The sequence below is a fragment of the Notolabrus celidotus genome, chromosome 3 (assembly GCF_009762535.1).
Source record: "Notolabrus celidotus isolate fNotCel1 chromosome 3, fNotCel1.pri, whole genome shotgun sequence".
Lineage (NCBI taxonomy): Eukaryota > Metazoa > Chordata > Actinopteri > Labriformes > Labridae > Notolabrus > Notolabrus celidotus.
This window is the reverse complement of record NC_048274.1, coordinates 40,632,671-40,648,436: the sequence shown is the minus strand read 5'-3', so window position 1 is coordinate 40,648,436 and position 15,766 is coordinate 40,632,671. Positions and strand designations below refer to the sequence as shown.

General features: G+C 41.7%; 1 protein-coding gene across 1 annotated transcript in view; it reads right to left on the bottom strand.

The window, feature by feature from the left end:
* dok4 (docking protein 4) overlaps positions 1 to 15,766 on the bottom strand; it is a 138,183-nt gene that overhangs the window by 63,280 nt on the left and 59,137 nt on the right. The window contains exon 2 of the mRNA XM_034681016.1: positions 11,237 to 11,703. Coding sequence (XP_034536907.1) covers positions 11,237 to 11,302 — 66 coding nt within the window. The 5' untranslated portion in view covers positions 11,303 to 11,703. The remainder of the gene's footprint in view (positions 1 to 11,236; positions 11,704 to 15,766) is intronic.

The following is a 15,766-nucleotide window of genomic DNA, read 5'->3' as shown; positions in this document are numbered from 1 at the left end:
CTGCGCTGGTGCGCTGGAATGATCCAGACGCAAGAAAATGCAGTGATGAAGAAGTTTCTCCATAGGAGATATGGCATGGCTCCTTTTTGTGACTGGCTCCAAATCAGCCCTTAATTAGGTCGTCCAGCAGCTCAAAAATGGCATTGCTGGATAGACGATATGTCTCTAATATTTTCATTTCTGGCAATCCAAATATGTTGACACGCGCACAGAGGATTATTTCTCTAGGTCGTCTGTCATTGCACCTATGCCTCCTTCTCGCCACAGTGACCGCAGCCATTTGTGCATAACGTTGTGCAAGTTTACACCTGCCTTTCAAACATGCTAAATATAAACGCAAAAACACCGCCCGCTATCTGCTTCAGGTTTGATAAATCACATTGCGTGTGCTAAATGATTACATTTGCATCTCCTCCTCCCAGTATTTTGCGCGTTCTGATAATAAAACACTCTAAATGGATTACGAGTGCTATTTTGGTCATTTGACAGACGCAATCTGAGGTGCTCCCGGTTAGTACATCAGCTTTGTGTGCGCTATCAAGTTTGCACGTTTTTACACATGCAAACCTTTAGTAGATTGGGCCCTAAGACACCATTTGTCTTCAAAATACAAAGCTGTCTTGAATTCTCTCTCAAAACAAGACCAAACTTTCACCAGAGAGCATGTGACTCTAACGACCCACAGCTGACCCATCACCCTGATGACTGCCAGAAACTAGACTAACGACTGCCAGGAGGTAGGCAAACAACTGCCAGAAACTAGGTTAACGACCCTACTTAGGACCCTTTGTGACTACCTGAACACACACCTTACTTTTAGAGGCTTATATTTTCTAGCTCTTCCCCAGTCTGGTCAGAAGTGATGAAACCTTTCGGAGCAGAGGTGAAACGTCTTCAAGAATTTCTACCAGTCCAGTTGCATTACGGATCAAGCTTTGAATTACCATGACTTGGATGACCGAGAACAGGGTCTGAAATTAGCATCCGCGACCCGCAAAATGCAGGTCTGTGGCGAGGGAGGGCGGGGAAAATCGTCAGGCCGTCCGCCACTTTGGCAGACGGGGAAATTGTAGGTACGAGGGCGTGGTTGGTTTAATAAAACAATTCACCTATTTCAGGGTCTTTCAGACCCTGACTGAGAATCTTCACTGACATTTAACCTGGCAGGAGCTTTTATAAACAATATATGTGGGCTGCATTCTACTGATGCAAAACTATCTCTGCCCCTCACCACACATCCTGACATACAGACTGCTTACTAAATTGGCACAGAGAGACGGTGGATTAATAGAGTTAATGAAAAAAGGCAAAAAAGAGTTGTATGACAAAGAAAGGACTCAAAGGAAGGCTACAGATAATGAGGCAGGAAAGGAAGAATGAGATGAGAGGAATCAGTGCTCTGGGCAGAAAACCGCAGAGGGAGAAAGAGAAGACTCAGAGCAATTAAATGACAGGGGCAGTGTCAGACAGAGAGAGCGCGAGAGAGAGAGAGAGAGAGAGAGAGAGAGAGAGAGAGAGAGAGAGAGAGAGAGAGGGCAAAATAATAAAAGAGCAAAAACTGGAGCAGTTAGTGTTCAAACAAAACAAGAAAAATACTCAGCCAGGGAGAAAATTCAAGAGACAAATTTCCCTCGGTCTGGTTGATCTGCCTTCCAGCTAGCTAAAGTTTTATAAAAATCTGAACTCTGTTATTTCTTTCTTTAAACACTTTTAAACAAAAGCCTTGTATTATGGGTAAATCAACACATCTTGAGAATATCCCAATGTTTAAAAAAAAAGAGGGTGTCGAAGCAACAAAAAGCATTAGCATCGCTACATGTCATTAGCCAAGCCCTAATAGTAATCTAGCTCCCTGTAAACTTAAATTATCTCCTTTATTATTGACCACAAGTTCTCAGTCGGGTTGAGATCGGGTGAGTAGGCAGGCCAGTTCATGAGGCGATCCTCTTTTGTATTTTCCTGCATGGAGGAAAAGACATTCAGCTAAAGTGAAAAAGATGCTAGTATTCATGCATGAGCACAATGCACCGTCACATGCCTCACGTTATTCCCAGGACAGGATGGCATCTCAGGGCTTTAAAGAGGATCGCCTCATGAACTGGCCCGCCTGCTCACCTGATTTCAACCCAACTGAGAACTTGTGGTCAATACTGAAGAAGATCATTTACAGTAATGGCAAGAAATACAGCTCATTGAGCATCTATGGAAAGCCATACAAGGTACAGCTCACAGTGTCAGCAGAGAAGTCATCAGAAAACTCACAAAATCAGTTTACCAGTGACCTCTGACCCTCACTGAAAGAAAAGGAGGTTATATTGGACATTTGAGAAACACTTTAGACATTAACAGTTTTATTTTGTATACAAATGTAAAGAAAACAGTTGTTTTTGTTGCAGTTTGAAAACAGTTGTAGTAATTATTATTTTCAATCAATAGAACGTTTAAAATAGTGCCTAGTTTTCAATTTTTCACAAGTTATATGATCATATCACTGACTTGTATAATAATTTGTTACACTCATTTCTGCAGATTCTGCATTTATTTAAAAATACAGCCAACGTACTTTGAAAAGCATCATTTTAACCACACAGTTGAAGAAATATATTCACTATCTGACTTCTTGACAAATTTGAAAACCACTGTTGATATAGTTTTTAAAATTATCACAAAAATGCAACTTACCTAATAATTGTGCATGCAGTGTAAATCAGTCTTAAGAGCTCTGCCCTCACAAGATCTGTGTCTAAATCATAGAACACAGAGATCCAGCTCAGCTCAGTGTCTCAGAGCTGCATGTGCAGTATATCTCCACGATTTCATGAAGAACAAGCATACCAGATTGGTCCAGGATACTGCCTCAAACTAGAGCTGGATGTCACATTTCTGATGTTATGCACTGTTGTGAACATCCCCTGGTTTAGTGGATAATTAAATCTGGACCAAAAAAATGAGAATATGGACTGAAAATGTGGGGTCTATTTCAAGACTCAATGCATGTTTTCAAGTTGTCTGACACACACAGACACACACACACAGACACAACATTTGTTCTACCTGGGCATAAGGTTTGGTACTTGCAGCAAAAGCAAAGATATTCTCTCTTCCTCTCACATATTTATACAAGGACACTCAGAGAGTAAACAGAAAGCTCTCTGTAGGCCAAGCAGTAAACAACTAAAACATTATTTCCCACAGGCTACATTTTTCAATACATAAACCATTAAGTGAGCTAAAACAAGGTAGGAAACTTTATTTCAGTAATATCCTGAGCACTGAGCTCATGCTGGTTGGGGATTTCATCAGCCCCCCTTAAATGAGCTGCACAGAGCTGCTCACTCTGCTCTGTGGGCAGCGATAACGGAGCAGACCATTATTGAAGTGGGCTGGTGAACAGAACCTGGCTCAAATTGATTTGTGTTCGTCTCCATATTATGACTCATGCAAAGTTGAATTCCACTGCTTACACAATCATAATAATGTGACTCACACTTACACAAATTAGCATTCCCCATGTGGCTTATGCAGCTCCAATAACAGGCAGAAAGGTACACAGGACAGACGGAAAATGTAGATTTTCACTCTGTTAAATAAAATGTCAAACACAGCGTGTATCCTTTAGCAATATGCTCCTCACATAGCAAACTGGAGCACAATGTCTAAATTAAGGATGTTAAATTGCAAGGATCCAAATCAATCACTGATCTTAATATTAAAGATCTGAATGCGTCGGTACACAGCACCCTGGGTGAGTGAAAATGACATACAAACAGGTCTACGGCCTGGTCCAGTTGACTGAAGGTGTTATTACTGTGAACTTCATTGTGGAACTGGACATGTTACTCTCAGACATACCTGATGATGGCACACCACTGGTAGTTATGGGGGACATGAACATCCACATGGATAAAGCACAGGCAACTGATTTTATCTCTCTATTATCCTCCTTTGGCTTAAAACAGATTGCAACGCCTCCAACACACAAAGCTGGCAATACACTGGATCTGATACTGATACGCAACTGCTCCACAGCTGATCTGAGTGTGACTCCTCTTCACCTCTCTGACCATTACTTTATTCAGTTTTCGCTTGGATTACCAGAATCTCAACAATCCACTACTCAGTTCATATCATACCGCAGAAACATTCGGTCACTTGACCCAACTAAGCTGTCTGATGAGGTCTCAGCGGCTATGGCTTCATGTAACGAGTCCTTCACACTCTCTACTAATGAAGCTACAGACACATTCTGCTCCTTACTGACCTCCTCTCTGGACAAACTCTGCCCACTGGTGTCCAAGCCTGCCTGAAACACTCCACCCTGTCCCTGGCTCACTGAGGTGATTAGAGAGCAAAGGGCAGGGCTAAGAGCGGCTGAGAGAAAGTGCCGTAAATCCAAACAACCCACTGACTTGACAGACTATCAGCAAAAACTCTCCTCATTCACCTCTGCTTTAAAATCTGCTAAGAAGGTGTTTTAACATGCAAAAATCTGTGCTGCCACCGATGCACGCAAAGTCTTCTCTGCTTTTACCTCTCTGCTTTCTCCCTCAAACCCACAACCCTCCACTATGTTGACCCCGGACATGTTTGCCTCGTACTTTACTGACAAGTTTGCTACAATCAGTAATAAATTCTCTGAGCCTGACCAACTCAGCTCTCGGCCACCAGCTAGTGATTCCTCACTCATCTCATTCTCTCCACTGAGTGAGAGCGAAGTCACCAGGCTTCTGCTTGCCGCTAAACCCACAACCTGTCCCCTTGATCCGTTACCCTCACATCTCCTGCAGGCGATTGAGCCCACAATCAGCCCGGCTCTAACAAACATCATTAACTCCTCTCTGTCCACTGGTGTTTTCCCTACTACATTCAAGCAAGCGAGGGTCAGACCATTGCTCAAAAAACCCACTCTCAACCCAGCCCAGGTTGACATTACAGGCCGGTCTCACTTCTTCCATTCCTTTCAAAAATACTGGAGCGCACAGTCTTCAACCAGCTCTCAGAATACTTACAGAACCGTGATCTACTTGATCAGTATCAGTCTGGCTTTAGGCCGGGCCACTCTACTGAAACTGCACTGTTGTCTGTAACAGAATCGTTGCATTTGGCTAAAGCAGCAGGTTAGTCCTCAGTTCTCTTCATGCTGGATCTCTCTGCTGCTTTTGACACAGTAAACCACCAAATCCTCCTCTCTACACTCTCCTCACTTGGTATCTCAGGGTCTGCCCTCCAGTGGTTCAAGTCCTACCTCACAGGGAGATCTTTTAGAGTATCATGGAGAGGAGAAGTGTCCAATATGCATGGCTTATCAACAGGGGTACCTCAAGGGTCAGTGCTTGGTCCCCTCCTGTTCTCAATTTACACCACATCACTTGGTGCAGTGATCCGCTCCCATGGCTTTCCTATCACTGCTATGCAGATGATACACAGTTTTTCCTGTCTTTTCCCCATGACGACACAACTGTCTCAGCCCGGATCTCATCCTGCCTTGCTGACATTTCTAAATGGATGAGGGAACGTCACCTACAGCTCAATCTGTCCAAGACTGAGCTTATTATCATTCCAGCCAGTCCCACTGTGGACCCACAGATCAATATCCAGTTTGGATCTCAAAACCTCATGCCCACTAAGTCTGCCCGGAATCTGGATGTCATTATCGATGACCAGCTAACCTTCAGGGTTCATGTTGCCTCGATTGCTCGGTCCTGCCGTTTTGCCCTCTATAACATCAAGAGGATCAGACCCTACCTGACAGAACACGCAACACAGCTTCTGGTTCAGGCTCTTGTAATGTCCTTCATCCTATCAATTATAAATAACTCCTTAACCTCAGGCACAGTCCCAGAGTATTTCAAAACTGCATTGGTAGAACCAATACTGAAAAAAAACAAACTTGGATCCCGCTTCCCTTGGAAAACTACTGACCAATCTCCAAATTCCTGTTCTTATCTAAGATCCTAGAAAAACTCGTTTTCCAACAACTTCAGGCTCATCTAACTGAAAATAATCCATTTGAATCTTTCCAATATGGCTTTCACTCCCTCCACAGCACAGAGACAGCTCTTCTAAAAGTCTGTAATGACCGGCTACTGGCCGAAGATGCTGGGTGCTGCTCCACTTTAGTTCTCCTGGACTTCAGAGCTGCGTTCAATACGGTGGATCACAAACTGCTCATTGACAGACTGGAAAAGTGGGCTGGTATTTCAAATATCGGCTTTAAAAAACCTGATGTTTTGCCGTGTCAACAGCAAACTGTGTGTCTTCAGTGGTAAATTTGCTCCATGGGGTCCCCCAAGGTGCAGTTCTGGGCCCAACGCTTTTTTCAGTTTACATGCTCCCTCTTATAATGCGTAAAAATAATGTAAATTTCCACTTTTACAATGACGACACGCAACTTTACCTCCCCATCAGAGCTGGTGACCGATCAAACATCAAAACCCTTCACATGTGTCTTGAAGAAATAAAATCATGTATGGCAGACAACTTCCTTCTACTCAATAACAATAAATCAGAAATCATTCTAATTGGCCCAGCAGCACAAAGAACCCTCATCATGCCCAACCTAGATCATTTAGCTATCCCCGTCAAAACTTCAGCAAGAAATCTTGGGAGTCATTTTTGACCAGGACTTTTATTTCGAGCCACAGATCAAGAAAGTTGTCCAGTCCTGTTTTTATCAGCTCAGAAATATTTCAAAGGTAAAGTCCATTATTTCACCCAAAAACCTAGAAAAACTCATTCACGCTTTTATTTCCTCCCGCCTTGACTACTGCAACTCACTATACTCCTGTCTCAACCAAAAATCAATCCACCGACTTCAGACAGAACAAAATGCAGCAGCTCGGCTTTTAACTGGAACTAAAAGATTTTCCCACATCACCCCAATTTTAGCAACCCCCCCCCCCCACTTCCTGTTGTTTTTAGGATCGATTTTAAGATACTTTTAATCACGTTTAAAGCACAACATGGACTCGCCCCTCAATACATCTCTGAGCTCTTATCCCCCCATAAACCAGGACGCAGTCTGAGATCCTCTGGCAGTGCTCTGCTTGCTGTTCCACGGTCTAGACTAAAAACTAAAGGGGACAGGGCCTTTGCTGTCAGAGCCCCCCGACTGTGGAACAGCCTGCCAGAGGAAATCAGACTCGCAGTCAGTCCCTCATTTTATCTCACTACTCAAGACACACTTTTATAGTAAAGCTTTTATTTTGTGAATTTATTTTAATCTTTAACGTTTTATCTCTGCTTTTACTGTCTGTTTGCTTTTATTGCTCCTCTGCTTTTATTGTGTTTTATTGTTTTTGTGAAGCACTTTGTTACTTGTATTGAAAAGTGCTATACAAATAAAGGTATTATTATTATTATTATTATTGAAAGCCTTTGTAAATAGGTGGGTTTTAAGTCCGGTTTTGAATGTGGTGAGTGAGGGAGAGAGTATGAGGGGTTGGGGGAGAGAGATCCAGAGGGTGGGGACAGAGAAGGCCCTGTCCCCCCAGGTTCGGTGCTTCATGCAGCAAGTGTTAGCGATTGAAACGAGTTTTGGATATTTGCAGCTAAAATGCGGGTGCCCAGTGAGGAGTGGCGGATGCCGTCTGATGAATAGAAATCGTGCCGGTTCCAGAACAGATTAAAATAGTCTATGAAGGATACGTGGTGGGAAATGCAGGTGTACTCAAGCCAGGTGTAGTATTTCTTTAGCTCTTAATTGAAGAAAAGGCTTTGCAAATCTACTATATAGGACAGGTGCGTAGGAATGAAGTGAGAAGAAGCTCACAAAATTTGAGATGCAAGAATTCGGCCTGATGAAGGTCTAGTACTGAAACGTTGCCATTAAACTTTTTATTTACCTAGCTCTACAATGAATCTGTAAAATTTCACAATCATAATAATATAATAATAATAAATTATCTTCTTGTTTTTAACTTTAACCATGTTTAAACAGGACATTCAAACAACTATCTACTTTTGTAACCTAACAATCTTATAACGTTAAGCATCTAAGAATTCTTAAAGCCACAGAAGTCATACAAACTCATAAACTGTGCATGATCATAATATGCCATCTTATTGAGTTAACTGTAAACACAGGATGACAGGTGATGTGTAACATCAACATCCTGGTATCCATCTGAAAAAATTAAACATGATCTGACATCTTAGTAACTTTTGCTGTTCTTTAGAAAGAGATGCAAGTCAAAGTTGTAGCAGAAGGACAGGAGGATTCTTTCTTAGAATCCACTAACAAGCACCTCTTCCTTGAATGACCAGGGACATGGTCAGATAAGGAACACAGACAGGAAACTGATCACTTGAGGTAAACAACTGGATAACCCAGAGATGGATCTGAAGCCATTAAAGTGACGGTTCAGACTTTAGACTTTAAACTTTATTGTCCCCTTGGGGAAATTCTTTTCCACAGCACCTTTCTGCATTTCCACAGACATAGACAAACACAAGAACATACACCGTAGGCTCAACAAACAGTCCACAAAGACATCAACACTCAGGCAAGGTTGTATAATTCAGCGAGGCCTTTTGTAAAGGCTCGCTATAACAGCAGGGATCAGGCTTTCCCCGAGGCGAGCCCTTCTGCACCTCAGTGCTCTGTACCTGCCTCCTGAGGGGAGTGGGATGAGGTAGGTGTTTAGTGGATGTGTAATGACCCGTTCCATTGAGGTTGCGATGCGTATGATGGCCCTGTGGTTTAAGTCTGTGAGGTTTGGTGTGGGGAGACCGATTAGTATGGTAATTAACTGCAAAGTAATCTCCCTGCCGACCAGAGGTTGGGCAGTTCTCATGCTCTGGACTATGCTCTCTGTCCAGACCCCCTGTTTCCCTTTTACTTAATCTTTTTTCAGATGTGTGGAATTTCATGCCACCTTCACCAAATGGGACCAGAGACGATCACAAGAGGTGTAACATTTAATTCCCCAAAAGTTTCTTTTAGCGGTGAAGACTCTCTCCTCAAGACCACAGGTCAGATACATCATAACTCTGTGGGACACAATGGAGGGGGAAGATTAACCTCCAACCCCTCCCGTCTCTCTCTCACCCTTGGGATAAAAGAGACATCTCTCTAAACAAACTGTTATCATTCACCAAAAGATGCGAACAGATTGGGAATAAGTGCTGTGAATGTTTATTTGTGTGTGTTAAATGTGTTAAAAAAGTTCCTTTTGATCTGTAAATCACTTATCCTAGGCACCCTGGAGTTATATTACTCCACACACATCTACATATATACAAACACACACACACACACCCACACACATAGGCAACACACCTTCCCCACTCAAACCTTAAGTGTTTCCCTAAGGCCTCATAAAAATTCCTATCTTCCCTGTTCGACATCCTTGGCTGTCGCCCCTCTGATTGTGAAAGTTACAATTTTTATACTTTTCGAAATATACGTGTAGTCATGATTGTATCACCCAGTAATTAAAAGTTTACGTTTCTACCTCAAAACCTAGATAGAACGCTGATAGCCCCATATCTCTGCGATGTATAGGTGGAAAGATATAATTTGCATGGTCAACGTGGTTTCTTCCATAGACCCACACTGCCATCTATTGGAAGACTAAGTACATTGTATATCAAATATTGTGTATTTCTAATCCTTCGTACAAGCTTTAATGTTTGAACTCTTCATTGAAAGGAAAACTGCATCCCCGAATAATGAATCACTTCCATGTACACGGGTATTACGATTTCATGAGTCAAAAGTTTTGTTGAGTGTTTATCTACACTATATCATATTATCATGCTCAAATGTTTAACCCATGACTTGTATTTAACCTCATTTAATCATAGTTAATAGCGATGATTGATATGATTAAATGCCAAACTTAGAGAATTGCTAGACGAGTACTTAATAGAAGAAAACTCCAATCTAACCGAATTAAGTTTTGATCACGGAGAGGCAGGGACTGCCCCGCCCTATGGCTATAAAGCCGCAGGCAAAGATGCACACTCTCTTCTGTTAAACTCTCTTCTGTTAAGCTCTTCTGTTGAACTCTATTTCTGTTACCCCTCTTCAGTAAACCTCTCTTCCAAATTCCTTGTGAATTTGACTCGTATATTCACTTTTGCTAAAAAAAAAAAATTGCGCTAGACGCCCATGTTTAAGTGACCTCGTGTTACTCGTCCTCCTCCTTCCTTCGTTTTCTTTTTGATGATATTTTGTTCCTGCTTACATCAAGAAACAAGTTTAACTTTTGCATGAACTTTCTTTTTAATTCCTAGTCATCTTTTTGAACAGCTTAGTCATAACGACTCCCGTCTTTATTTTTCTCGCTTTATAGTTAAAGTGTCATTGTTAGGCCGACGAAGAACACTTTTAACTTTTATAGTGAGCAAATCAAGAAAGCCCTCTATCCTCCACCACGAAGCAACAGTTGGAGTGAAGCCTCATCCATTCAAGCAGAGGTAAAGGCAATCTACCTCCGGGCCGGCTGAGATAAAGGAATCTGCACCGCGGCTGTGACGTCTTTGTCCGCTGGACTCCAATCCAACGGAGCGGGACACTACGTAGTCGGATCAAAGAACTCGACGGACCCATTGGAGATTCCTGAGTGGTTCTTCAGACAAAGTAGGCAAACTCTTTCCGCGACTGTTAACGTTGTTGGTGTGATGTTTCAAATCCAATAGGTTACCCCCTTTTAAAGTCAAAGTTGGGAATAGAAATTAACGCGTTTAATTCCTTTAACCAATTAGATTCTACACATGTATCCAACATCACTATTGCCAAGATAGATCTGATTATCAATTCAAGCCTCTTAATGATTGATATCTCAAGGTATCTATGTTTGTGATTTGTTTAATTTTTCATCGTGTGTTAATTGGTTCGTCCTAATATTATTCATCTTTCAGTAAATAAAACTTTCATATCATAGAGAAGTTGTCTGTATACTCATTTCATCTGTAGGTTTAGCCAATGCGCATGTGAAGAACTCCAAGACTTTAGGATTTCAGATGTCAGATGATTTTTAGATATAATAATAGAGACTGATCCAAATTGTTAAACATAATAAAATCTTACTATGAAGGTAATTAGACAAGATAACGTCCTCTTACGAGGTGGTGCCCTAATCATACAAGGAAAATTTATATGAAATTTTAATTTCAAATTTGATACATTTTTAAATGTTTTAATATTTTGATATCTGACAATAAGCTACAAAGTATTCTTTCAAAATCATGATTTAAAAAATGAGCACAAATTCATGTAAACACCACTCACCCCCAGCTTACGGCTGCGCATGCGTACGTAGCCCTGCTTGACGATGTCATTGAAGTTGGAGGCCATCTTCGACGGGACAGAAAGCAACTGGCCGTCCCTGTGGAGACCATCCAGATGTTTCTCTTCTCCCTTCACAAATCCTTTGCTTGTCCCTTTCCTATCTTTCAGAAGCTCCTAGGTTATGTGTCCCGTGTGTCCTTCTCTTGTTCACTATCAGTCCTTTTTTTTCCTCTCCTACACTCTATGGTTGCATACAGCATCAAGTCTGTCTATCCATTTCTATGGATCTCCTCAACATCAGAGAGACTTCATTTTCTCCTCACCCTGTTTTTTGTTGTCCTCGTCTGTTAGATTTGTTGCTGTCCTTTGCTACTTTATTTCATTTGCTCTTTTCTGCATTTCTTTCATTATTCCTTTGAGTCATTCTTCATCAGATGGGTCTTCCCTGGTCTCTGTACTTGGTATCTCTAAGAAATGGACAGAGAAAGACAGAGGCAGAAATGGATATAGGGTATACATGTATTATTCATGGAAGAGTGAGGAGCACAACATTATCTTTTATTATTCATGCTGGTGGCAGACATTGTTACTGAGGGCAAGTATTCAGGATTGCTGCTAGTAACCTGCCATTGTACTGTAACGTGAGGCACGCTGTGTGAGTGTGTGTGTGTGTGCTTACACTTGACTTTCAATCAATCAACCAGTCAATCAATCAATCATTACTTATATTAATGTTATCTCCAGATGCTTTAGGAATAGACCGTACTCTTTGTTATATTTCTATTATTCTTATTTTAGAATTTAATCTAATCCTATATTAATCAACCATGAGCAGAGCACTTTGCGCCATTTAGCAAGTTACTGCGGCAAATAAATTTCCCTTAACTGGCAGAAACCTCCAGCAGGACCAGACTCATGTTAGACAGACATCTGCTGAGACCGTGTTGGAGAGAGGGATAGAGGGAGATGAAAAAAGAGAGGGAATGATAGAAACTGACAACAACAGCTACAGGTCAGACAGGCTCATGGTTACAGTGTCAACAATGATGATAAAACTATTTTTACTATTTTCAAGAAGTGCAGATTAAATTATGATAAACACATTTTAATAAGTTTTGGTATCTTTAATCAGTGTCAAAATCAGTACTGATATCCATAAAATACCCATCCTGACCTAACAATGCATCTCACGCATCACAACAACACCTGCTGTAGAACAAGTAGCCTACAGTGGTCAGTTTGCATCAACACTAAATACCTAAAACTTAGCTTAGCAGATGAACCCATTTCCGCTCAAGGAAGTTTGTTCCTGTAAGCCATCCACAACTTCTAGCAACATTTAGCAGTTAGCCCCAGGATACATGAGCAGTAGTAAGTAGGTCTAACCTGCGCCAACTTCTAACCAACTAGGGCCTGATCTACTAAGGGTTTGCGTGTATAAAAACACGTGCAAACTTAATAGCGCGCGCAAAGCAGATTTACTAACCGGGAGCACCGAGGATTGCGTCTGTCAAATGAGCAAAATAGTACTCGCTATTCATTTAGCGTGATTGCCTTCATGAATATGCAGAATACATGCAGATCATCAGAATGCGCAAAATACTTGGAGGAGGAGATGCAAATGGAATCATTTAGCACACGCGATGTGATCTATCAAACCTGAAGCAGATAGCGAGCGGTATTTTTGCGTCTACATTTAGCACGTTTGAAAGGCAGGTGCAAACTGGCACAGCGTTACACACACATGGCTGCGGTCACTGCAAAGCTCATCATAACTTTACAACATGCCCACAACAGCGGGGCTTACAAGCATTACTACAGTTTTTACACACAGTTTATGTCATTTTTGAGTCAATCAAGCGGACATGAAGTCTAACAAACCAAGAGAACAACACAAATAAATAAATAAAACAACACAAATTCAAAGCAGTTCAGCACCACGGATAGCGACCGCATCATTCTGACACCCACTTTAACTTTTTCAACTAATGAGAGCACAGTAGGTCACTGTATCAACAGCTATAAAGTTTAGTCAAATTGGCACAGCGGCCCACATCTTCACATATAAACAAAAAATCAACATGAAGTACTCGGCCTACTCACCACTGTTTGAAGGAGCCTTAAGCTCCGCGGACTTGTCCACGATGCACTGTATGTCCATTTTCTTTGCTCTGTCATTCTCAATAGGTAACATGATATGTCCACTCTGTCCCACCATGCTCCTCAAGGGGTTTTTAGTTAGTTTTAACTTGGAGAATGAGCGCTCAGAAGGTGCAACGTTGACGGGAAGAGTAAAAAATAAAAGCAGGGACAGGCCTCATCAAATTGCTCTCAAAACTCCATCAAAACACTGATTGCGTTTTGGAGCAGAGAAGATGCGTTTATTTCATCGGCAGATCTTCTGTTTTTTCTCACAGCATTCACCTTTGCTGGAGTTCACCGATGTGTTTATTTCCCTCCTCCACAAAGACCTCCAACTCCATGACTTCAAACTTCATTTATCGCTTAAGGCCACTCTGCTCTCTCAAACTCTCCATGGTGACAGCCGATAGCACACGCAAAATCCTCATTAAAGGGCTGTCTGCATCACTTTTGCACTTGTTATCATTTGCGCACGCAGTCATAGTAGATCACTCGCAACACGCCCAGAAATAGCACGTGCAAAATTATTATTTGCACACGCAAATTAGCGCTCGTTATTTGGGATCTTAGTAGATCAGGTCATGATCTGGCTTTTTTGTGTTTTACCCTCCCACCTGATCCTTTTTCTCTTTCTCCCTCAGCAGGTACATGCAGAGGGGCGGGGCCAATCTCTACGGGAGCAAGGCTCACAAGACACACCTGCCTCTCATCCCGCAATCAGTCCGGCTTCTTAAGCCTGCTCCAAATTCTCCTCAGTGCCAGAAGATTCCCGCTCATGCTCGTGTCTCGTGTGTCCTCGCTCTCGTGAAGATCTCCTGTCTAAGTATTTTTCTCAGCATTTCTCTTGTAGTTACTCTAGTTTTAGTTTTCTAGCAAGTTTTTCCCTCCTGGACACTTTTAGTTATTTTTGCTCGTTCGTAGTCTCGTTTTCCCGTCAAGGTGATTTTTTGTTTGTTACTTTGAAAATAAACTGTTTTTTGTTCGACTCTGCATCTGGGTTCTGGCTCTCCTTGAACACACCCGTAACAAAGAGTCCTCTTTTGGTCAGATGCTGGTGCTATTTGGTACTGCAGTTATAGCCCCTTTAGACATTTACAGTAGGCCGCAGGGCATATCACTGACATAGACTGTATAAATTTAAGATGACAGAATATGTGTGCATTAATTGGGCATCAAAAAAGAAGGAACACACATGTACATGACAGGGTTTTAGGGCCATTGTAAAAACCAAAACAAACTAGTATAAAAGACAACAATTCCAAGATTAAAGTCATAACATTTGTGAGAAAAAATATGAAATTTGTGAAATTAGGGCATATGTAGCATATCTTTATATGGTTAAACAGAAATTCGGTTATTATTATTATTAATAATAATAATAAGTCAGCTATTAGCTGATCTTCGCTTGTCCTGCAAGTAGAAAATCTATAGTATACTGCCATAGATTTTGAGGCATGAGGAATTTATACGGCAGCCTATTAACGCGATTGGAAAAAAAAAAAAAAATTGGAGGAGAACAGTAATATTCAGAGAAAATAAGTGGCTAATATGTAAATGGACTTACTACATATAGCGCTTTTCAAGTACGATCAGTATTAGCCATAGACTGTATAAAATATGGACGTAGTATCCGTGACGTCACCCATCTGTTCCTGAGAGCTGTTTTGAAGCAAATCGACGGCAGCAGCCATATTGGTAATGCGGAACTCAACTAGGCAGAGTGTGACGTAGTGTGAGTCTCTTAGCCAATGGCTGTGTGTTCCCGACCGGGAGTCACGTCAGTCATGTCTTTATTTGGGCAAAACTCATAATCTTAATATCTTCTTAACCGTCACGTTAGAAAAAAATTCACCCCCCGTACAGTGTGTGCCATTAGAGAGATTAGCGTTGTAGGGCCAAGCCGTTTTTTGAACCAGGCTGTAAACATGTTTATTAATGCTGCAAAGATCGTCTTTTTCCCATTCATGTCTATGTGGTTTCCGGTGTTTCTGCAGCCAGCCTCAAGCGGATTTTCGATGTATTGCAGTTTATATCACTTCCGCATTGGCTTCATCGTTTGAGACCGGAGTTTGCCGCTTGGTATTAGCTAATCTCATTTGTACACATTCACACACCGCTGAACAACCTGACTCTACCAACTGAGCCACAGCTGTGCATCAAATTTGTGCAAAAAAAAAAGCACGCTACCTGGCCTGATTGGAAAGAAAGGTTTTCGCTGTACAGGGAAGCTACCAAAGGACGAAGAGTCTGTGCAGGTTAGCACATTTATTTATTCAATGGGAGTGGAGGCTGAGCACATATTTAAATCATCCACCTTCGCCAAGATCAGATAGCTGTATGAATTAGCCGAAAACTGTGACTTTTGAGCCCAAAAAGAGGAGCAGCTGC